Genomic DNA, 25,693 nt, shown 5'->3' with positions numbered 1-25,693 from the left:
AAGTTGTTCATTGTGCAAGTCAGATGCTTCATATAGAAAATAAATTGAGAAATCAATATGTGTGTGTGTATCAGAATGAGACAGATGATAGATAGATAGATGATAGATAGATAGATAGATAGATAGATAGATAGAGAGATAGAGAGATAGATAGATAGATAGATCGATGACAGATTTGGCTAACAGTTCTTTAAATTTCTTTATGTTGCATTTTTACAATGACTAAACCTGTACTTGTTTTTGAAACACATTTTTTTTAAAAAATAAAATATTTTATAGTACCGTCAGATATAGCAACAGTCCCCAACCTTTCTGGCGCCAGGGACCAGTTTCAAGGAAGACAATTATTCCAGAGACCAGACAGGGACATGTACAACCTAGATCATATGCATGCTCAGATGAATCTTCACTTGCTCGGGAATTGGGGACCCTGAGATATAGCAGCTGCTGAAACATCTAATCTGATGAATTAGAGTGTTTGACATAAAACAAGCAATCTGTATGGAGGATGGCTAGAACCCACTTGAGATTTCAGTGTTTTACATGAAATGTTAGAAGATGAGAACCCAAAAAATTTGGAAACCTTGCAAGAGTTCATATCTTAGTTTTTTCTCAAAAGGTTCTATTACACAGGAGTAAGAGAAAGGAATTGACGGTAATTTGCCATTCTGTTACACAGTTACAAATCAAATCAAGCATCTAAGAATTATATGGCTAGTTTAAAAATTTAATCCCAGTATGTCAAGCCACCCAGAGTTAGTTGGTGATTGAAATAAAAAAATGAATTAACAAACTTTTGAGGAGCATGCTTTAGGGCATGATTCTACTCTTATATTTTTATATTCTATGGAGAGTATAGTATATTTAAATGTTTTGAAAAGAATACATGGTGCTTCAGAGAAAGCAGCTAGGAAGGCCAGTGTTCCTCATCTTTTCTACCTTTTTTTTTTTATTGTTTACATTTATATCCCGCCCTTCTCCAAAGACTCAGGGCGGCTTACAGTGTATAAGGCAATAGTCTCATTCTATTTGTATATTTTTACAAAGTCAACTTATTGCCCCCCCAACAATCTGGGTCCTCATTTTACCTACCTTCTATGGTGAACCACTTATGAAAGTTCTAAACTGCATTTCAATGTAAATATCAAGGAATTTTTGATCAGATTGCTAAACGTGCATGAGTCACAAAGTGACACAACAGTTGATCTGGCAAGCTGCTATTCCAAAGTAGTTGGTTTGGCAAGGCAATTTTTAAAACACTTGTGTACACACACACACACACACACACACACACACACACACACACACTAAAGATTGTGAAACCTCAATTTCCATTTGAGATGAATGGATTCTGTAATTCCTGTTTCTCTTTTAAATCGGAGTATATCACTTGCAGTTACATTGTTATACAGATAAAGCAAATATTGTCATTTGTGTCATTTATTCACTGATACAAACTATATCATTTGCATAATGACAATGTAAACTTCATGTATTCACCGTTTTTTGCTGTTACAAGATTTCTCTACATTCCTTCACCTTAACTTAAAAGAATAAAATTTGCAAATAATATGATCATAAACAAGAGCTTGGTTAATATAGAAGGAAAAAAGGATCCATTTTGCATCCATATTATTGTTTGGGAGATACGTTGTAAATTGCTGGCTAATCTACATCTTGGAATGAAGTTAAAATGAAAAATTCTAATATGGAGGCATAATTTGTGACATTCCTTAGAGCTCTTGCCTTTATGAATATGCAGATCTGTATTACATACACCAAAAATGCTATGTATGTCAAGTTCTGGGTAGAAACAATATATTTTGAAAACTCTGCACAAACAGAAATAGTATAGTTCCTAATTAATAGTCAAAAAGGTGCTTAGAGGAAAAAGTCTGTTTATCGGCAGACATTTCATAATAGCTGTAGGTGAAACAGTCATTGAAAGACAGCTTTGTACAGGAATTTCAGACATCCTGTTCCTTGATGTATGGTTGTTATCTTTTAAGAACAGGAGAGTTTAATGAAGGAAGGCCATTAGAAATGTTGCAATAAGAAAATGTGCCCATGATTTGTTTCTCAGCAGGAGGGCATGCTTCCTTTGTGGGTACTAGTACATCCTCTCTGTAAAAGAAGAATTTTGGGGTGTGCTTTTTTTTGTGCAGAATATCAATCATAACAGCTGTCATGCTGCAAATTCAGATAAAGTATTTTGAAGCATGACATTTTGAAGCATAACTTCTCCTCTTCTGAAGTCCATCAGAAGATTAGAATTTCAGTAGTTTGTTACAACATTTGCAACAAATTTACTGAATTGCAAATGTTGCAAATGATTGCAACATTTACTGAAATTAAATATTACAGTAATTGGTTGAGGTATGTATGCCTTTAAAATGATTTGAAAAGGATTTATTGGAAAGTAACATATCTTTAAAATAACCATATCTTTTTTCAGGCTTCCACATGAATCTGAAAATTATGTTGCTGCTTGTTTGTATTAAAGATGCAGCTGTTTTAATGAGTTAACTCATTAAAGCAGCCATGTAATTCTTCAGAGACATGTTGAAGCCCACAAAAATACTTTTTTAGAGGTGCTGTGTTTCCATTCCTATCCCTTCTGAAGCATTGCTTTCAAATCTTTTTCAAGCAAGTATAGCATTTACTTTACTTTGAGAGGGAAAGTACTAGCATATATTTTGGCAGTGTAGATGAAACATTAATTTTTTTGTGATGAAGGTAGTATGAACACAAAGCAAGGGCTTGAAAAATGATTAAAGTGGGTATTCTGCAAAGAGTTTTACAGTTCAAAATTATAGTAGTTAGAGACAAATCAAGAATGGTAGTTGGGTTCTTTGAATGTATTAAACCATATTTTATGTCACCCATAATTCTTGAATAAGGCATGATTGCCTAGCTCCTGGGTAAACCATTGTTTACCATCACTAAGACTAGATTTACATATTCTGGAAAACAATTTTTTTAAAAAAATGCCTTAGAACACTGCATATATTCAGAATCCATTCTGGGCAAACAGTTGCTTCCAAAAAGTTTTTCAGAACAAACCTATGTACTTAATCATGTAAATAAACAGGTATTTCATATTAAATTCAAACACAGTTTCACCAATATAAACTTCATATTTGAGAATCCTTTAACTTAATTTTTAACAATTGAGGAAGATCTTTTCAATGAAGATGGAATGATACTTGTCAGGTGGAAATAACCAGACCCACATGTATAGAGTTCAAGATAGCTACTTTTTTGTTCTATGCCTATACGGGAATCTCCCCAGACTTCTAGCTTTTGACTGAGAAAGACTAGATAAGATTCAAAGGCATTTGTGGGGGAGGGGTCAGACCTAGCCCTTCTGTATTAATATAGCGAATCTAGGCTAATTCCCCACTTCAGCCACCTGCCAGCTGGGATGATTGCTCTCCAACAATGATTGATTTTATAAAAGATGTTAAAAGGTTATTCTTTTCAAAGTGATCAGATTTTAGCAGTAGAAGAACAAGCTGTAAGAAGCCTTAGACATACATGCTTCACATCTAAAAGTCTGGCATACTAATGATCAGTTCAGAAGTTTTTGCCTGCTATTTTATATTAGCCATTGTTTAATATTTGCCAAGATAAATGGACAATTGTGGTTAATATTTATGGCTTCAGTACTGGAGAAGTGGAAAGCACTAACCATGTTAGTGTAATGATCAAAGTCAGTGTTTTGCTTTCTTTTGTGACAGTAGGTAAATTATTATTTTTTTGCTGTTTGCTTGTTTTAAGGGGATATAATTTTTAATGCCCACTATCCTGAGTTGCCACCTGACTTTATCTTTGGAGAGGATGCTGAATTTTTACCTGACCCTTCTTCCTTACATGTGAGTATATTTTGCTGTAATTTTGTCAGTTTATCAGCTTTACTTTTAAACTGTGGCCCTAAATTTTGGAATAAGTGTATATTTTGTTAGATGAACTGCAAAGCTTATTTCTTTCATTAGGGAAGAATCATTAGATGTATTATGTGTTTTAATTGTTTTATGCCATCCTACAAGTTGGTATTTAGTTGTTAATCAATCTTGTGATTTTTATGTTACTGAAAAATAAACAAGATTGGATACTCAGAAAGAGTTTTGCTTTTCATGAACATTATTTTATACTTTACTTTTTGTCTATTGTTTTATTTAATTTAGTAGATTTATATGACTGCCATCTGATCTGAGCAGCTCTGGGTTGCTAACAAAATATAAATATTGTATACAATACAGTAAAATAATATATAAATAAGGCATATTTTTAAAATGTCAGCCAACCCAATCAACAAGAAATTCATTTTAACTTACAGGTTCAAACACTTGCTAGTTCAAACCTTTCCTAAACTCCAACTCTTCTCTTCCCAGAAAGAAAAGCTATATCTTAAAACGCTTAGCAAAAGCTCAGAAGTGACCAATGCATGGATGACCATGCAAAGTGCCTCCTGATTCACAAATGGGCATAATTGGTACACATTGGAATTGCCATCTGTTTCTTGAACAGGATTCATGGGTCCAGGAGGACTCACCAAATGTGCTGGTTCTGTCTGAGGCTATGCAATCCCACCTAAAATTAAAGATAGAAGTTCACCAGATCCAGGAGGGCCTCAATTCACAACCACTTGGTCTTGCATGAGTTGAACTTCCCCATCCACACCCATGCAGCCTCCAGAAACATAGCATCACTTGGCTAACTTGAAGCAGGGATACATGAGTGGTTATCATCAGCAGACTGATGATATCTACCTTGTGCTATCAAATGACCTCACCTAGGGGCTTTGTGTAGATATAAAAGAGGAGTGGTGAACCCTGAGGAACCTCACAAAATGGGGTATGGGTTCAATTTCTCCTTCCCCATCAACACTGACTGAAGAAGAAAGGTGGATAACTGCTACAAGATTGTGCCCCTAACTGGAAAGTCACTGAGAGAGCAAGGAGGACCAGTATGGACATACTACCTTCCTACCAGAAGTTCAGTCAATGCTGTTTCAGTTCCATGCTAAGCCTAAAGCTCAACTAATGGGGTCCAAATAAGCAGCTTACTCCAGAATTCTGTGAAGTTGCAGTATGACTTATTTTTTAACAACCTGTCCTAAAATAGGAAAGTTGGAGAGAGGATGAAAATTGCCCAAAATATTGGGTTCCAGTTATGGTTTAATTGAAGATTATGTGTGTTGATGATGACCTTGTTCACTGCAATTTTACTTACTATGCCATAAGTTGGTTTTCTAGATTTGCTTTCATATTATATTTTGTATGTTTTCCACTAGCAAAAGATCTGCATCCAGAAAGGGATTTGAAAGAGCTGGCCCTTATCTGAATGTTCAGTTTAATTTTAAAGAATGACATCCTTAGCTCGTTCATTTTGGGGTATATGTGTGTGTATATAAAGATAATATAAAAATAACAATTTTACTCAGTTATTGATCATAAATCAAATCTGACGTTGCATTTCTGGTTTCAGAATATTAGTGGATAATGAATATACCCAATGAATATATTTGAGAGAACATTAGTCATTGTCATAAATTTGTATTTAACATATGGAGCTGTGCTTCATAGCACTCTTTAAAAATGAATATTAAAACAATTTTAAAAATATGTATATATATGGGTTCATGGTGGAGGGGTAGAATGTTTCATTTTTAGATATCTTTAATCAAATTATAATAATGAAAAATGAGAGGAAATAAAAAATCATCGAGGGCCATAGTTTATAAGTTAAACTGCATGGATAAATGAACTAACTTGATTTGATGCAAAAAATATAATGTATTAGTCACACATCACTAGAGAAGTAATTCCAGAGCTGAAACACCATCACAAAAATATTTTCATAATTTTGAATATAAATATATTCAATAAATATATTGAATATAAATATTTTGCATGCATTTAATACATTTATTCTATTAGTATACTCACAGTGGGGATACTTTGTATTAGAAGTATTTATTCAAGCAACATTGCCTTTAATTGTTAAATATTGCAGAAAGAAACATGGTCAGAATAAATTTACAATTGCACTTTAACATACTGCTTTCTTTCTTGCAGAAATTTTAAGTAACTATCACAACTGCAGTTTAATTAGAAGGCAGTGATTCAGTAATCTTCAACCGTACTTTGTATACAAAATAATACTATTCCTATGTATGTTTTGTAGTGGCAAATCTAATATATTTGTGGCATGTCCTTTAGTTTCAAACTACTGGGGTATATATTTTCAGAGGAGAAAGAAATACTTATAAATTTGACTGATTAGTCAGTTATTTAAGGTTAATCTAATTTTCAATCCTCTTTTAATTCATAATGTCTGTTTGAAAGAGAAATGCCTTTCGTGCAAAGCAGCTCTAACTTTATCATTGTGAATATGAATGGGTGGCAGTATAAATCAAAATATTACTTTGAATTACACTTAGAATTAGAAAAGAAATAGGGGAATATTAATTACAAGATATGACTTCCTGATCATGGTAAGACAGTCTGTTATTAACATAGCTGCCTGCAATTACTGCAGGTTCGAGTCCCACCAGGCCCAAGGTTGACTCAGCCTTCCATCCTTTATAAGGTAGGTAAAATGAGGACCCAGATTGTTGGGGGGCAATAAGTTGACTTTGTATATAAATATACAAATAGGATGAAGACTATTGCTAACATAGTGTAAGCCGCCCTGAGTCTTCGGAGAAGGGCGGGATATAAATGCAAAAAAAAAAAAAATCAGTAAATTTTTCCTTCACTAGAAGTAACTTAGGTAAACATACGTAGTTCTGAAAAAGTTTGTATCAGATTATGAAAGTAGATACTGCAATACCAGAACACTAGTGATTCTATATAATTCATCAAGGTAATTTAAATAGCTTATTTTTATTGCTGAAGAAGGTACAATAGAGTTTCAATTTTGTTTTCACATATAAGATAAGGTAACCATGGAATTAGTTGATTTCAAGATATTATTTATTGATGCAGCTGCTCACAAACACAGCATCTAGTTTTCATATTGGATATTTTTAGAGGCATATTGATCATGATTTGCTGCCCTACAGTTGCTAATTGAATGCTACCATTGTCACAGGAGAGTTACTTCACTTTGATTTTCACTTTCTTCAGATTTCCTAATGTTGCCTCTAGCCCTGTTACGGAAACATCTGGAGAAAGGAGAAGAAGATTCATAAAAAACCATGTTTTCTTTCAAAGGGAACCTCTAGTTTATGGAATTCTGCTCTCTGCAAATTTGTGGCCAACCCCTAAGATATTTTAAATGTATGCTTTAAAATGTGAATACACTTTGACACTTATGCACTAGACACAGGTGGAAAAAATTGGAGGCAATTGAATGTAGCTGAAAACATTAGTGATGACTAAAGTTAATTTTGTGTGTGTGTGTGTGTACGTGTGTGTGTTTTTGATGTTTAGTAGTGCTTCATAATATTTAAATAAAACTTTTATTGCCTAAGCTCACAAATATTTTTTTTTTTTGCTGGCATACTGAAATTGCATCCTTTTTTTAATCAGTGAAGATAAGCTCTACTTTAATATTAGTCACTCTGAAGGGCTTGATATCTTGTATTTCTTGACATTTATTTTCCTTGTCAATTACTGCACTTAATTCTTCTTCTTAAAAAATATGAAAGTACACTAACTGAAGATCTTGCTGTTTTCTGTAGTGTAGCCAGGAAAAACAGTAGCAAGCTGTCTTCTTCTAAGTCACGTTTCTGGAAGATATTCCAGCAACCTGGATGCTTAAGCACATTCTTAAGAAAAACAAGCTCCATTTAATTAAGAAATGATTTGCTTATTCTCTTATTGACAAGTCTAACTTGCTTCTTATTGTGACTTTTCCTAGTTGTAGAAACTAGTCATACCACATGTGTAGTGTAAGAATATAGAAATTTTACCCCAATAGCTAGAGTTACACTATAAGAGATTGAATAAATAAAAGCATTTGAGTCAATGAGTTGTCCGTGGACTACATTTGGCTTCAGGATTGCAACTGAATTGCAATTGTGTGTCATCCGTTACAGTAGTACAAAATAAGATAGATAATATTTCCTTGTACGGACTTTAAATTGTAGTAATCTGTATTAAGCATCTCATTTTTCTGTCTTGCCATGGATAATGAGGTTAAGAGGGGGACCTTTGATTTCCATATATTGTATGGTTGTCTAAAGCTTGTAAATTGGATGGTTTGGAAATCTATATAAATCTATACTTTAATGCTATTAAAGTAGCTAATAAATCAACTTCATAGATGTGGTGAATTAGTTTTTCTGTTATTTGTTACTGGTCAATCTGTAACTTTACCTTATCAGAATAGGTACTCTGATTTTCCCTCCATGTGGCAGTCCTTTGTCACAGAGTTATCTTATAGGGAGATGGGCAGCAAAGGAAAGAGAGAAGGAAAAGAAAGGGAAGGGAAGGGAAGAAAGGAAGCAAGGAAGACTGAGATTTAGAAAAGATACTGTACCCAGATAGCAACCACATGACTGTTGGACAACTGCAATGGCCATAATTTCATGGAGCGATCATAAGTCCCCCTTGTCCAGCATGTTGTAATTTTGAATGGTTGCCGAATATAAAGTTGTAACTCGAATTCTATCTGTGAATCAAATAGATGGTGCATTGCATACGTTACTTTCTATCCTTTTGTATGCCTTCCAAATCTATAAAAATAGTAGCCTTTTATATATTATTAGATTATGGGAGCAGATAATGGGCTAGGTGATAAGAATTTACTGGGTTAAATAATCTATATCTGTGACCAGATACAAAGAATAGGAAATATATAGATATGTCCTAATATATAGCCTTATTTGCCTTGATATTGCCCATATTTTCTGCCAGTTTTTCCCCGCTACCAAAATTTTAAGTAGATAAATATAAGAGTGGATTAGTAGTTAGTAACAAAGTTAAGTGAGGACTGCTTCACTTTCTCAGAGGAGATTGGCATCTACTCCAGTACACTGAAAGCACAGGAGTAAAAAAGGCAAATCTGATGGCTTTGAATTTCTTATGTATAGGTTCTAACCTTCAAGGAGGATCCGGTATAAATCCTATCTCAGTTTGTTGAGAGAATTTGATGACCCAAGTTAGGCTGAGCACAAATCTATATCAGATACTGTAATTTAAAATACTAGGTGTGTCACTTTTTTCCCCCTGTTGTGCTCATATGTCTTCACCAAAAGAGAAGGGAAACATTGGGCCTCTGTGGCTCAGACTGCTAATGCAGTCTGTTATTAACAGCAGCTGCCTGCAATTACTGCAGGTTCTAGTCCCACCAGGCCCAAGATTGATTCAGCCTTCCATCCTTTATAAGGTAGGTAAAATGAGGACCCAGATTGGTGGGGGCAATAAGTTGACTTTGTATATAAATATACAAATAGAATGAAGACTATTGCTAACATAGTGTAAGCCGCCCTGAGTCTTCGGAGAAGGGCGGGATATAAATGCAAAAAAAAAAATATTGTGAATGCTCAACTGTTTTCATTTTTTAGTTTTAATCTCGAATACCACAACTGAAAGATCCATCAGTTCCAGTGATAACAAGTGTATTGATTCTCTGGCAAATAAAAGAGCATTCAAGTTAGTCAATGGTCCAAATCTCACTTTGGATAATGCAAATACAATTACATTTCACTATTCATGTGTTAACCTGTCTCTTGATTGAACAGAATTTGGCCTGCTGGAATCCTTCAAATCCTGAATGCCTCCTGCTTGTTGTAAAGGAACTTGTACAACAGTATCACCAGTTTCAATGCAGCAGATTACGTGAGAGCTCTCGGCTCATGTTTGAATATCAAACATTACTTGAAGAACCTCAGTATGGAGAGAACATGGAAATTTATGCTGGCAAAAAGAACAACTGGGTAAGACTACAACAACAGAAGAGTACTATTACAGATTCCTTTCCATAATAACTATAACCTGATTTGGACGAGATGTTTGTCCTAGGTGTGTATTTCTTAAAATAGATGTCCTCAGGTTACCTTTTTTTCTTTTCTCCCTTCCTGCGTTTTAGCAATTTTATTCCATTACCTTGCTTGAACTTGTTACCTAGGTAAACAACCAGGGCTAACAGTTATGTGGAATTGAACATTATGAATGCAGTGAAGCACTGACTTCTCACTGATCTTAACATTTAATAAATAGTTTTATTCTAATTAAATAAATTCTGCAAGCTGAACTGAAATGTAAGAGTCCAGAGCTAGAAATGCTTCCTTCTCTTTCCAATAAAAGAGACAACTTAAAAAGACAACAGTTTTCAGGGTAATCTGCAAGAAAATTGTCTTTGAATGAGTTGCAGGTTGTATAGTAACGTGTTGTATACAATTGTGAAATAGCATACAGTATGTAAAAATAAAATAATTAGAAACGATTCTGGGTATTTATTTATTTATTGTAAGCAGAAATTTAAAGCAGAATAGAAACCTGTTTATTTATTTATCAAATTTAGAAATTGTCCATCTCACTCACAGAGTAACTCTTTAGTTTCAGTAAGTAGCAAAAGACCAGAGTTCTCAATCTCTGGTTCAGTAACTCCTTAAAACGATACATTAATTTGTGGACTGCTACAATGGATAAAATTATTTCATTATGTTTTATACCATTAATTAAATTTTGAGCTGTATATTCAATAAAACTATTAAATAGAAATAAACTATTAAATAGCTAAATTTAAAATAGTATTTTTAATATGGTAAGCTTATGCATATCTGCATAATTTAAGGTTCTACACAAAGCCATTATCCTGTGACAGAGGAAAAAATATTGACTCTTGCCTAATTCATCAGAGTACAGGTTGTCCTCAATTTATGATCATTTGTTTAATGATATTCTAAAGTTACCATGTCCTCAGAAAAAGTGACTTATCACCTGTGCTCAGAACTGATGACTGTCACACCACCTCCACAATTTAGGATGATTTCCAGCAAAAAACATCCATTGGGAAAGCTGGATTTGCTTAATGTCTACATGATTTGCTTAATGATAGCTGTAGAAATTGTCATAAAATGTATCTGACTTGACTTATGACAACAATGATGATGGAAATTCTGGTCCCAGTTGTGTTCATAAATCAAGGACTCCCTGTACTAGAAGTATAAAGGAATGTTCAGGCTTTCAAGATGGTATTACTATAGTCTATATCAGTGGTCTCCAACCTTTCCGGCTTGGCAGTGGTGGTATGGAGGGACAGGGGATGGTTCCATGCACGCTGCTTTCACAAGTGCAGCTTTGCACACATGCTTGCCCACCATTTCTATGGCCCGGTTCCGAATGGTTTACAGGCCGATACTGGGCCATGGACCGGGGGTTGGATTGGGGACCCCTGGTCTATACATTTAAAAAGTATATTTTTAATCAGATTTGTGGAGTTTGTTTCCTGACTTGCCTAACTTGAGGGGTGTACCGCCCTGTCTAAATGATTCTTCTGTTGAATGGCAAAAGTTATGAATTAAATGAATTATAATATGCAACACCTGGTGTGACTAAATTGGTAATGATTTGGCTAAAAGTGTCTCATGTCTTTCCAAAATAATATGGCAATAGAATTGCCGCGCTGTATATTGGAGCTGATCATCCACCCTTGTTTTTTTCACAATGTGTAATAATCTGAGAATGTGATGATTCTTATATAATAATTAAAAAGCTGTAATTACTCATTAGTTAATCCTTTTATAAAACCTGTGTAAAATAGTAGCACATGAGATGCAATTTAATTAGAACAATTAATGAAAAATTGTTGAAATGTTGCAAGGGTTGCAAGGTGTTTTTTTTCCACAAAATCTCATAAAATTTAGGGGGGGGATGCAAAATCTTAAAAGTTTTCAATGCTCAGATATGAGTCATAGGAGGTTTTAAGAATTAAATCTTGTGACATCAGTTACCATTTGGTTCTTTCAAAAAAGTGTTTCTAGGTACTGACAGAATATGCAGACTACTCAGTACCTAAAAGATATGACTAGGGCATGTTTTATATTTGGCCTTTTTTTTTTTTCCTAAGAAAAGATACAACTGATACATCTGCTGAAATACAAGGTCCCCACAAGAGTTGAATTCCATTAGTCCTGAGGAGGACTATAATGATCACTATAATTGAAAGGTGGGAATGACATAATTGGGAGATAATCTTGCTATCATTGGAGTCTGCTTTCCTGCAGACACCTTGCCTGTTATGTGATTAGCTTTTACTGTGTTATACAACTCTAAAAGTTCAGTCTGTTTCAATTATGTCTGTCCAGATTATTAGGAATGCAAATGCCCAATTCAATATTGAGTTCCTTTTTTTTTGTTTTTGTTCTTTTAAATTGACAGACTGGTGAATTTTCAGCTCGTTTCCTTCTGAAACTACCAGTGGACTTCAGCAATATCCCTACCTATCTTCTCAAGGTAAAATAATCCATTCTTACTTGAGCTACCACTTCCTTCGAAAAAAATGAATTCCAATGCCTCCTGTTTTTTTTCCCCTGTAACTCCTTTCCACCTCCTCCCCTTTCTTCTCTTTTAATCTTTTCTGTCTTAGGTTCCACTCCCCCCTTTCTTTGAAACTTAATAAAGCTGGTTAAACAGCTCTGCATCTTTTTTTTGTCTACACTGTCTATTTTCATACGCCTTACCTTGCAAAAATTGAATTCAGTTTAAGTATCAGAATAAGTGATAAGCATTACATGTAACTTTCCCTAAAAAATCCTTCAGTAATTTTCAACACGACATTTAATATCCAAATAGACTTAAATGATTCTGTTTAAGCCTTTGAAATTTTGTCAGTGCGTCAACAAGCTAACTGAGGAGGAGGTACACATACTTTTCGGTGGTTAGGAAAGCTGTTGAATTCAAGCCAGAGACATAGATGCTATGAGGTTGTTAAATTCTTCTTAGGGAAATGAAAAATGAATATATAGTGTTCACATATGTATTAAATTCTTCTATGTCAGATGTGCTGGTATGAAGGGAAAGAAAAAGATATGTAACTTCTCAGTGTACTTATCTATCCACCCAAGCAGTAAGAATGTCTTTGAAAATGCTATTAGGTAGTTTAAACTGTCTTTACCAATATAAGTAGAACAGTATGGTATGAATTTAATAATAAATAATAGAATATAAATATACAAGGAATCAGAGATATTTAGGACCTAAAATCTTAAATAAATGAAGGAGAAAGATGACTTGAAATATTTTATTAAATATTATTTTTTATTATTAACAAGTTGCAGTTTTACATACACTTTTCCAGATTAATCTCTTTTAAACTGATTAATCTGTACCTTTCAGTAGGGTTTTGTGTGTGTAAGGGGAAGGGAAATTGTGTTGCTAAAATGCATTATGGTAATCATCAGACAAAGCAGCCACTCATACCTTTGTGTATACTTAGAGTTAGGTATGTGCCTTAAATTTAACTCAATTCTCACTACTGTAATTCTCTTGACAAACACTATTCCTTCTAGTTTTCATGAATAACCCATACCTCTGTTAGAGACATTTCAGGAAAACATCAATTCACTTCATTCATTGTTTTCTACTTTTTTAACTATCCCCATCCCAAACATGACCCTTGATATAGTCCAGCATTTCTTTCATCACTTGCCCAAAGTATGTGAGTTTATTTTTGCTCATGCTTATTTCAAGTGAAACTTTACTTGGCCTAGGATTGATTGCTTTTTTCTTCCTGTGGTCCAGTACCTGTCCAATTTTTACATTCCGAAATCAGTAAGTAGGTACAAGTGCACGTTGTTAGAATGTTTGTTGTGGTCTTGGTGTGCCAAATCTGTAAAAACGAATTAGCTTCAACAAATTTTAAATAAAAGCTAATGTTGCTACCATTTGCTTACAGACATTAATTTTCTAGGATGTTTAGAGGGGAAAAAATGAACAGACCTAGGAACAGTGTTTGACCCTTTAACATTTTAAAGATATAATTATGTAATTTGTTTTGGAAATTAGTAGAATCCATTATACAGTCAAGTGTGATCCATGTAATTGAGAAAGCCATCATGCTGAGGGATCATCACATATTTGAATTTTGTTTAGGAGTGGAAATTCTGTAGTATGAGAGAGTGAGGTTAGTATGATGAGTTTTACATGGTCTGAATTGAAGAGGATCTGTTACAATTGAAATTTAATATCTAATAGATCTGTAACTAGCAGGTTTTCTAGTTGGCATAGATATGTGTTTTTATATGTAATGTTTTGTATAAATTAATCTTAGTGCAATCTCATATTATTTATGTTTTAATTTTTTAGGCTATAATGGAAAAAAATAACATTTTTCATACTGTGTCCACAATATAGTCATAGATAATACAGTAACCTCAAAATCTCCAGTTGGCACCTATGGGATATTTAATTTAACTAAAATGAAATATAATCCTTGCAAAATTATCATTCTTATATTGCCTTGCATGAACATTCCATATATCCACCCCATAATCTTGCTTCTATTTCATGTGTTAGCTATAGAGACACTTTTTAAAATTGATATTATTCTAATTTTAAAATATTAAGCTGATTGATCTCAGAAAAGTTAATATAAAAAATCTAACCATTATGATATAAAATTGATACAGAAAGAAATATTAGTGATTATTATTATTGTTAATAAATTTTATCTTTTTTATATATAAAGCTGTGTCTTAACATAATGAAAAGGAAAGGAATAGTGAATGTTAGAAAATCATGACTGGCTGATGTGGACTTTTAATATATTGAAGAGGGTGCTTCTTCCCAGATGTTCTTGAAATTTTAAAGCTATGCTTTTCTACGTTAAAAAGTTCCTTTTTAGTTGAGATACAATATCATTATCCAGTTTTCTGGAGATTGCAAATAAATAAATGCAGTATCTCAATATATTTCTTGGATTGAAGGTTGACTTGGCCTTCCATCCTTCCGAGATCAGTAAAATGAGGACCCAGATTGTTGGGGGCAATATGCTGACATTTAAACTGCTTAGAGGGCTGTAAAGCAGTATATAAGTCTAAGTGCTATTGCTATTGACTGAAAAATATAACTGTCAGCCCATTTGAAGCATTCACCCATATATAGGTAGCTGGATTTTTTCAGGTAATAATAATAATAATATGTATCATGCTTAATAGACACCAAGAAAAAGATTTTTCTTCTGTTGTTACTTGAGGAATGAAATGTGTGGAAAGTGACCTAGTTGAGCCATTTGGACTTGACATTCGGTATAGTCTGGAAAGCAGCAAATGGAGCCATCTCCATTTTAAGTAATCACTTTTAATTGTCATAAGTTCAGATACTTAGAATTTACTGTCATGATCACCAGTGGAATCTTTAAGCAGACAAGTGGCAAATACTAGTGCAGCTTCAGAACTAGGAAAACTATAAATAGGAAAGAGTCCAGATAGATGTTTAAAAGCATTGTTTGCCTGATTTTTTCTTCAGTGTAGCTTCTTTCCTTGTATCTTAATGAAAAAGCCCCTGTTGTTCATGCGTGATAAAAACCTATAGAAATAAAGCATACATAATTAATAAATATGTGCCTCAATAGTAATTTACGGGAAAATGAAGGAATATCAAGAGAATATGTGGATAACTTTATTGTTGAAAATAAATAGGTATTTGAAAAATACACAATACCCTGTCATTTTAGCCGTTGCCTATCCACTGCAGGATGAAGGCTTCGTCCTCATGTTTCCAACCAATATGGTCCTGAGCTTTCTTTTATCAATTGGGCCTGTAATACTTGCTGATGTCATCAATCCATCTTGTTTTAGGTTTCTTTTGTAGATACTTTTTATCAGGTGGGATCCATTCTGTGACTGCCTTGGTCCACTTGCCATCAATTCTTCTTACTATGTGACCAGCCCATTTCCATATCAATTCTTTTATTCTCTTGATGATCCCGTATACTTTTCACTTGTTCTCTAATCCATGTGCAGGTCTTTCTATCTTGTCTTGTAATAAAATCCAGTACCCTGTATTTTAGCACATATAGAAGAATATTTCTTGCTTCCCCAGTCTTTGGGTCAACTTTATCATCTTATTGTTGGGAAAAGAATATGGTTAAGAGTGTTGCTATATAAGAAACATGAGAATCATCCTACAGTGGGATGTTTAAAAAAATGAAGGCTGAGTACTATAATAAAAGAAAAAATAGCAGTTTCTTACAGTTTATAAAAGACTGATGGGGTGGAGTGGAATTCCATGGAGACTTCAGTAAAATAGTAATAATTGCTAGCGATTTTGTTACAAAGCAGAAATTCAGCTTATGGAAAAACAAGTATTGTTCAAATTAAATTTCTCTCAATCCCTGAACTTTTCTGTTACCAAGTTGTCAGCCTTCCAGGGTAGGCCAGGCCAGGAAACTTGACAGTGCAAAGATTACAGGGTTTAATAACAAAATTTAAAAAGCCTGCCAGAGTTTCCCTTTGTCTCCTCTTATACCAAAGAGAATCAGGGTGGGGTTATTTTAAATATCTTTGTCTCCTTTTTCCTTTTCCAGGACTGTGTTGTTGTTTCTCCTCCTTAATGGATCCTGCATTCTGTCATCAAAGTTATCTCCACATTCCTCTATTTCGGTTATGCAAAAAATGCTCTTATTTCTTGAGCTGGGAAATTTCTTCTGTTCTACTGAAAAATGTTTTCAGTTTGTATAAAATTCCAGACAGATGGGAAAAATCATCTTAGCTGACTGATGCCTCTCTGATGATATATAAATCATCACTCTGAAGGAACCCTAGGGCTGTGAGTTGCTTTATCTCAAATGGAGATTACTGCAGGACAAGATCCAAATCAGGTTGTTTTTTTTCAGTTTTAGCATTCATGGTACACTTTGCAAGAGAACATTAACTTCAACTAAAATCATCATTTTTTTAAATCAAGTTTTATTGCTTTTTTCTTTCACGCACACCCACATATTTTATGAACAGAATATTGACCATATCATGTCTTATACAACTTGTCATGTCCAAATACATTTTACAGAGTTACAATTTCTGCCAAAGTATTCTTTTTCCTTACTTTTTTATCTTATCTTAATACTTCTACACTTACTATATAAACAATATCACCATCGACCCTCAAATCCTAATTTCTTAACATTATTTCAATTAGTTATCTTGTCTTATCCATTGTTAATCATACACATTCTCTTTTAACTTTCATATTAATTTGTTCTTCATCCTAATAAATTTAAGCATGTTCGGGGTTGCCTTTTTAACATTTCATCTCTCTTATTTTACAACAATCTTTCTTCTCCTTCTCCTCTCTTTCCCTTCCCTCCCTTCTTCTATCCTCCTGTCCTACTTCTACTCTACTTCCCCTTCCTTTCTCCCCCTCTTCTTTTCTTCCTCCCTTCCAACCTTCTCCCCTATTCTTATTTCCCCTCCCTCTCCTTTTCCCTTTCTTCTATTTCTTTCTCTCCTTCCTCTCTTCTCCTCTCCTTCTATCCCTCTACTCCTCCTTCCATTCTCTCTCCATTGTTGTATTCATTTTCAATTCAATATTTTCCACAATGGTATCTGGGCAATCCCGATTTTTTCTCCATTTATTGAATATATCGATCCTCTCGCCCCTTCTGTTCAACATCTATATGAAGCCATTGGGTGAGATCATCAGTGGCTTTGGGGTGAGATACCAGCTGTACGCTGATGATACTCAGCTGTACTTTTCCACCCCAGGCCACCCCAACGAAGCTGTTGAAGTGCTGTCCCGGTGTTTGGAAGCCCTACGGGTCTGGATGGGGAGAAACAGGCTCAAGCTTAATCCCTCCAAGACAGAGTGGCTGTGGATGCCGGCACCAAGATTCAGTCAGCTGCAGCCGCGGCTGATTGTTGGAGGCGAGTTATTGGCCCCAAAGGATAGAGTGCGCAACTTAGGTGTTCTCCTGGATGAACGGCTGTCGTTTGAAGATCATTTGACAGCCGTCTCCAGGAGGGCCTTCCACCAGGTTCGCCTGGTTCGGCAGTTGCGCCCCTTCCTTGATCAGGATACCTTGTGCACAGTCACTCATGCACTCGTTACCTCCCGCTTGGATTATTGTAATGCTCTCTACATGGGGCTCCCCTTGAGGTGCACCCGGAGGCTTCAGTTAGTCCAGAATGCAGCTGCGCGGGTGATAGAGGGAGCTTCGCGTAGCTCCCGTGTAACACCGCTCCTGCGCAGACTGCACTGGCTACCTGTGGCCTTTCGGGTGCACTTTAAGGTTTTGGTCACTACCTTTAAAGCGCTCCATGGCTTAGGACCTGGGTACTTACGGGACCGCCTGCTGTTACCTCATGCCTCCCACCGACCCGTACGCTCACACAGAGAGGGACTTCTCAGGGTGCCGTCCGCCAAGCAATGTCGGCTGGCGGCCCCCAGGGGAAGATCCTTCTCTGTGGGGGCTCCTACCCTCTGGAACGAACTTCCCCCGGGTTTACGCCAAATACCTGACCTTCGGACCTTCCGCCGCGAATTGAAAACACATCTATTTATTCGCGCGGAGCTGGCTTAAATTTTATTGGTTTTAAATTTTCTATCATTAATTTTAAGGGGTTTTTTAGTTTTTAGGCCAACTATATAATACATTTTTTAATTTGTATTTTAATTGTATATTGTACTGTTTGTTTTACCTTGGCTGTACACCGCCCTGAGTCCTTCGGGAGAAGGGCGGTATAAAAATCGAATAAATAAATAAATAAATAAATAAAAATAAATATTTCTCAAAATCCCCATCACATTTTTTGATTGTTAACAATGTATTTCAACTTATTCCATTTTTATCTTGAAACCTTTTAAGTAAATTGACCTTCCACCTCTTATTTTCTTTAATTCCTAATTTCTTATTCCAATATCAATTAGTTATTTTCCTCATTTACTAGCATTTCAATTTTATATCTCAATTTCAGTTATTTTCACATTTAAACCCAACTATATTTCATATTGCATCTGCTGATCCATTTTACAATAAACAAGATACTTCTTTTTTTGCTTCTTACATACATCATTTACTAGCATTTCAATTTTATATCTTAATTTCAATTATTTTCATAGTTAAACCAATCTACATTTCATATTACATCTGCTGATCCATTTTACAATAAGTAATGTACTTCTTCTAATTTGCTTCTTTCATACAATTTCTACTACTAACACTGCTCCCTTAAATCAGCTAATAAATGCTTTAATTCCCTTCCTTCTATCCATTATTCTTCTTCTTTTAACCATTTTCTTTTGGTCTCTCCAGAATTCCATTTCTTAATATTTTTCTCCCATTCTCTTATTTTCTTCTTTTTCTTTTTCTTTTTATATTTATTGTATCTTTCCCCCTGAATCCTTTCTCTAGTTTTTAAGATTGTTACCCTCTTAATTCTCTCCCTCAATCTTTTCCCATTTCCTTCTCTTCCCTTCTTTTTTGAGGAATATTCCCCCCCATCCATTTTTTTTGTCACTGTCAATCCTAGTACAATCGTCTATCCTTTTATCTTCAATTGTTTTCCCTTCAACATCATGTTCTTGCTTCTCATTTGTATTCTCTTTTTCCTTTTTTTATATTCTAACCAGGCTTCCGCTTCTTTATTACCCTTAAATGCTTCCCGCCCTTCTTAAACATCTCCATTTGTTCCTCATACTCCCAATATTCCATATTGTCAATTCATTTTTTTAAAATTTTAGTTAATATGTAATTCAAATTCAAATCCATGTAGTGTCTCTCTCTTTTATTTCCAAATAACATCCAGTTCTAGTCCATTCCAATTTAAGGCTTTGTTCTTTTTCACCTCTTTTCAAAATCAGAACCCAGCTGTTTAAACAAATACTCCTTAATATTTCTCAGGGTAGTCAAAGCAGTCGTTGTAGTACTTTCTTTCCACTAGCAGATGCCTCTCTCCAATCCACAAATCCCAAGACAACCAAGTAGCTTATTTAAATCCACATAAAATTTACTTTCTTTTCAATTTCTTTTCCTTTTGTTGTTAAAAAGTGCTTTCTCTCGGTTTTCTTTTTCCTGTATTGTTTTTATTTCTCCAAATCCATTTTTAAGTCCAGGTAGAAGGTTTTTTTGGGGGGGCTTTAGTCCTTTAACGTCCTCTTTGTTCTTCTCCTCCAATTAACATTCCCAAGTGTCAATTAGCCGCTTATTTCACGCTGGGACCTCTTTTAAGCTTTTAGAAAGTTTTTTTTTACCTGTAAGTTGGCCAATCACTCACTCGAACATCGCAATACTCCATTCGCAATACTCCATTCGAACATCGCTCCTGCACAAATCTTAGTCCGGGTGCCCCAGCTTAGAGCGGTCATTTTAACGGCCATCCCCACCACCACCACCGCTGGATCAAAGAGCTGTCTCCGACCCTTCAAGGAATTTGCCTGTTCCTCTTGGTCATCTGAGGCACCTCTCTTTCTTTACCGTCCCTCCAAGACAATTCCAGTCTGAAGACCCCCCGGCAGCGGTTTGTCTGGCTGGATTTTCGCAACGCTCATCAGAACCTGCTATTTTCCAGCCAATCTCACTGCGACGCTTCCGGTTCCTCTTGCTGCGATGCATCATTCCAATAATACCTATTTATACGATGTGTCTACTTTGTGTTTTAATAAACTAGATCACAATGCATTGGACTTGTTAAATCTCATCATGTATTCAGAGCTCTGGAAAGGGGCTTGCACTGTATTAATTGGAGAAGGAAAATAAGTGATCCTATTCAGTTTTTGATTCTGTCCTGAAGACTGATTACTTACCACCAACAGAACAACAATATGGCCTGAACAAACATATTGAAGTACAACTGCAAACAGATACTTGAGGCTTAAGTTTACAAGGCCAAAAACACATTAAACACATTAACTTTGAAACATTATAAATATGGGAAATATGTGAATGAAGAGCTTTATCCACATATATGACTGAGATGATATTCTTAAATTTTTTCTAATTATCACAGTAATAAACTGGCTGAGCCACAGTTACAATTTTATCTGTGGAAGGTTGTTTCGTAGACAGTATCATCGTTCCTTAACTGGATAGGAGTTTCAGTCCCAGAGTAAGAAGAGTATTGAGGAAATCTATACAATATTCTTGTCATTGTGGCAATACGATATTTGAATTTAAATGTTTGCAACGTACAGCATACTGATTCTCATATCACTTGTAATTCCTTAATTCACTTTAATGATGCCAAATCTTCCCAGTAATGTGGTTTTCTAATTGCTTTACTTTTTCTTTAAACAAGAAAGGCAATGAATACAGGAGCTATTGTCCATACTGATTAGGGAATCACAAATTTTATGTGGCAAAGAATCATATATACTGTGTCCTTGAAGCTCAGAGAAAACTTAAACTTTTAAAACATATGAACTTGCCTTAAGTAACAACAGCAAATAACATTAATTTCTTGCTTGTAGTAATTGCTGTCCCTGATTAATCAGTGAACATTTCTGTCAGAATTTATCTTGCTAATAACAATAGTAAGCCTAGGGCATTCAAAGCATTTTTTTTTGCAAATATTGTCTGATCAAAAAAGAGTAGGAATAATAATGTGGGCCAAACCATTAAGAGTGTTGAATAACATTTAACAAACATTTACATATACAGGTGGTCTTCAGTTATCAATGTTAATTGGGACCAGAATTTCCATCATGAAGCAATGTAACTATAAAGCACAAAGTCATGTGTCCACATTGATTAGCAATGGCAATCCAAGCCTATTGCTATTATTAAATGAGGTTTTCAGATTGTTAAGTTAGAACCCCTTCACAACTTCCTGCTGGTGTCCAACAACAAAAGTCAATGAAGAAGCTAGCAGGAAGTTCCACGACCTTGGCAGCTTGCAAGCAGGCAGGTAGGTAAATGGCTGCTGTGAGCTGAGGAAAGGTGCACAATGGGTAAGTGTGTTGTGGTGCAAATGCAGCAAGGCTTGGAGTGACTGCTATCGGGCAAGGGCAGGTTCAAGAGTCCAGTGAATGCAGTGAGGCATTGGGTGGCTGTTGCTGGTCAGGAGGCGAGGTCGTATGACAGTGTACTACACACTGGTATAGTGTGGCACAAAGGCAACAAGACTTGAAGTGGCTACTGTTGAGCAGGGGAGGGTGCATGAGAGGCTGGCATGGCATATATGCCACAAGGCTTGGAATGGCTTCTGCCAGGGGCATGTGGTAGAATGTTATCTCGATTCCCAGGAGGGAGAAGCCACATTCCAGACCAGCAAGAGAATGTATTACAGCGAATGTATTATACCATTGTGCTAGTTTTTGATAGAAAAGACTGGTATAGTGTAATATCATGAAATAGATGTTCTTAAAAACGACTAGATTTAGCAGCTGAAATATAAATTAAATATAAGTTTGAATTTAGGATGTGCATTTAGAATATGTCAATCCCCAAATTTGTACAGTCATGACTCCTCATTTTGATATTAAAAATTAATAAAAAAAAATTGTGACTCACTATTCATAGTCTTTAAAATGAATAGACTAAATAATATCCATCATCTATCTGTCTGTCTATCAATCCATCCATCCCATCATCTCGTTAAACAAGTCTAAATCCTATGCTATAATGTTGTCTATATTCCCTTGGATGCTGCCAGTTCTCATTTTTAGATTTTAAACCCTTCTTTTAGATCCTGTTTTTTTAACATACTTTTAGTTTTCAATTTATGCATTTTTTATATCTTTTGTTTGTAATCCTTTTCTACATTTCCATTTTCCTTCTTGATAAATGTTTTTAGATCCATTATGCTTCTTTTTAATGACTACTCTGCCCTCTTTATGCTGGTAAAGATTTGATTTGATACCAAAATTTCAGTATCCTTAGATAAATGTTTTTCTTTTCCCTTATATCTTGAATTGTTTAGTGTGCTGTTACCACTTGGCAAATTAAAATACTGCAAATTTTTCTGCAAGTGATAAATGTTGATGAGCTTTCTTAGATAGCTCAAATGTGCTGTGTGCATTCAGCTAATGACAAGCTTGAACATATGACATTAATGTTAATTGATATTATGGTATTATCATTATGATACAAAACCGTAGAAATCATCAATGAGGGTTATATGCTACAAAGAAACTACCCACTTTTCTGAAAGTATATGCTCTTACCATATTTTTCAGAATATAAGACGCACCGGAGTATAAGACACACCTTAGTTTTTGGGGTGGAAAGTAAGAAAAAAGCTGATTGGCAGGTGGATCAGCCTCCTGGAATATCCACAATCAGCTGTTCCCAGAGGTGAACTTTAGTAACAAGTTCATTGGTTGTGAGCTCTGCACCTTGCTTTTTCAGCCTCTGAAACCTCTGAAACCTTCAGGGGCTGCCACAGAGAAGTGGGAGTTGGGCTGTTCTCCAGAGCACCTGAGGGTAGAACAAGAAGCAATGGGTGGAAACTGATCAAGGAAAGAAGCAACTTAGAACTAAGGAGAAATTTCCTGACAGTTAGAACAATTAATCAGTGGAACGACTTGCCTGCAGAAGTTGTGAATGCTCCAACACTGGAAATTTTTAAGAAAATGTTGGATAACCATCTGACTGAGATGGTGTAGGGTTTCCTGCCTGGGCAGGGGGTTGGACTAGAAGGCCTCCAAGGTCCCTTCCAACTCTGATGTTATGTTATGTTATGTTAACCTCCGTTTCAGAGGCTATTTTTCTGAAGCTCTCTTTTCAGAGGCTTTTTCAGCCACTGAAACCTCCGTTTGAGAGGCTGGGCAGGACTACATTCAGAGTATAAGATGCACCCAGATTTTCACCCTCTTTTTTGGGGGAAAGGAAAGGTGCGTCATATACTCTGAAAAATACTGTAATTAATGGGAATTTGAAGAGTTTATGTGGTGGAAAATAGAGAAATGTCCTTCAGTTAGACTCCAATTGGAGGATTTATACTTTTTAAAAATAAGCAGTTGGTTACAATAATTCTGAGTATCAGTTTTGAACTATTGTTTTAGCATGTTTTAATAAAATTGTTCTTCAAGAAGTACAGATTTTTCTTATGAAGATAATTATTTTCCCACTACATCACAAATAATCCAATGTTTTAAACATTTTGCTTGCTTGCTTATTTATTTAATTATTATGCCACCAATTACTGCAATTTCTCTGCAGTGTACAGTATATCACTCCCTGTCTTAAGGGCTCAAAGAAAAAATGCATTATGTTTATATAATGGGGGATAATGGAAATAATGGGAAATACTTCTTTGTAATTTATATACTTGGGTTCTGCTCCTGAGCATAGCCTGTTTAGAATCTCTAGATCTAGAGCTTATATAATTGTTGGCAAAAGTACTGCGATCCATACATATCACACATGACTAGGCATGGTTCATGCTAATCCCCCTTAGGTCAACTTTGATCGTTACAGTGATTGCTTAGAGACAAAGATGCTATTATTCATCTGTATTTCATTTTATGGTTTTTATTTTTATTTTGTCTTTGAAGACCCAAGGACAATATTTAAAAACAAATTATTCAGTATAGGTAGGTATAATTTTAATCTTTTCTACCTAGGAGGATCTTAACAGTAGATTTTTGAAAGCACTGATAAATATTTATTACATAGTGTCAGTTGTCATGTACGGGTCTGGATGGGGAGAAACAGGCGCAAGCTCAATCCCTCCAAGACGGAGTGGCTGTGGATGCCGGCATCCCGGTACAGTCAGCTGAGTCCACGGCTGACTGTCGGGAGCGAGTCATTGGCCCCGATGGAGAGGGTGCGCAATTTGGGTGTTCTCCTGGATGCACGGCTGTCTTTTGAAGATCATTTGACGGCCGTCTCCAGGAGAGCTTTCCACCAGGTTCGCCTGGTGCGCCAGTTGCGCCCCTTTCTAGACCGAGATGCCTTGTGCACAGTCACTCACGCCCTTGTGACGTCTCGTCTGGACTACTGCAATGCTCTCTACATGGGGCTCCCCTTGAAGGGCATCCGGAGGCTGCAGTTGGTCCAGAATGCAGCTGTGCGGGTGATAGAGGGAGCCCCTCGTGGCTCCCGAGTGACACCTATCCTGCGCAGGCTGCACTGGCTACCTGTGGCCTTCCGGGTGCGCTTCAAGGTGTTGGTGAACGTCTTTAAAGCGCTCCATGGCATATGGCCGGGTTACTTACGGGACCGCCTGCTGCTACCGAATACCTCTCACCGACCCGTGCGCTCTCACAGAGAGGGACTCCTCAGGGTGCCGTCGGCGCGACAGTGTCGTCTGGCGACACCAGGGAAGGGCCTTCTCTGTGGGGCTCCGCCCTCTGGAACGAACTCCCCCCAGGACTTCGTCAACTTCCGGACCTCCGAACCTTTCGCCGCGAGCTCAAAACTTACTTATTTATCTGCGCTGGTCTGGGTTAGTTTTTTAAGTTATGGGTTTTTAATGGGTTTTATCTCCAGATTTTAATTATGGCCAATTTAAATAAGTTTTTTACTAGTATTTTAATTGTATTTATAATGTATTGTGCATTTTTTTTACTTGGCTGTGAACCGCCCTGAGTCCTTCGGGAGAAGGGCGGTATACAAATTTAAATAATAAATAAATAAAATAATAAAAATCCTTGATACAGGTCTTCCTTAGTCCTCATGCTATAATTTTACACCTGTCCATGATTGTTTTTCCCCCCCCTGCTGATTCGATGAAGATTCTGAGTCATCCATGTCATAGTTGTCCCAAAGGTGCTTTTACAAAAGGCAACTGGACATTTGTTCCCTTGAGGAAGAAAAGTTTGCACTCATTTACAGTCTGATACAAGTGACCCTGAGGGCT

At 35.8% G+C, this 25,693-nt stretch overlaps 1 protein-coding gene across 3 annotated transcripts in view; it reads left to right on the top strand.

Moving 5' to 3' along the window:
• Window positions 1-25,693, top strand: part of BABAM2 (BRISC and BRCA1 A complex member 2) — a 158,340-nt gene that overhangs the window by 12,590 nt on the left and 120,057 nt on the right. For all 3 annotated transcript variants that reach the window (XM_058163149.1, XM_058162984.1, XM_058163068.1), the window contains 3 exons: window positions 3,781-3,875; window positions 9,695-9,889; window positions 12,336-12,410. In XM_058163149.1, coding sequence (XP_058019132.1) covers window positions 3,781-3,875; window positions 9,695-9,889; window positions 12,336-12,410 — 365 coding nt within the window. The remainder of the gene's footprint in view (window positions 1-3,780; window positions 3,876-9,694; window positions 9,890-12,335; window positions 12,411-25,693) is intronic.

This window comes from Ahaetulla prasina, chromosome 1 (assembly GCF_028640845.1).
Source record: "Ahaetulla prasina isolate Xishuangbanna chromosome 1, ASM2864084v1, whole genome shotgun sequence".
NCBI lineage: Eukaryota > Metazoa > Chordata > Lepidosauria > Squamata > Colubridae > Ahaetulla > Ahaetulla prasina.
Note: the sequence above shows the minus strand (reverse complement) of the source record. Positions and strands in the feature narration are given on the sequence as shown.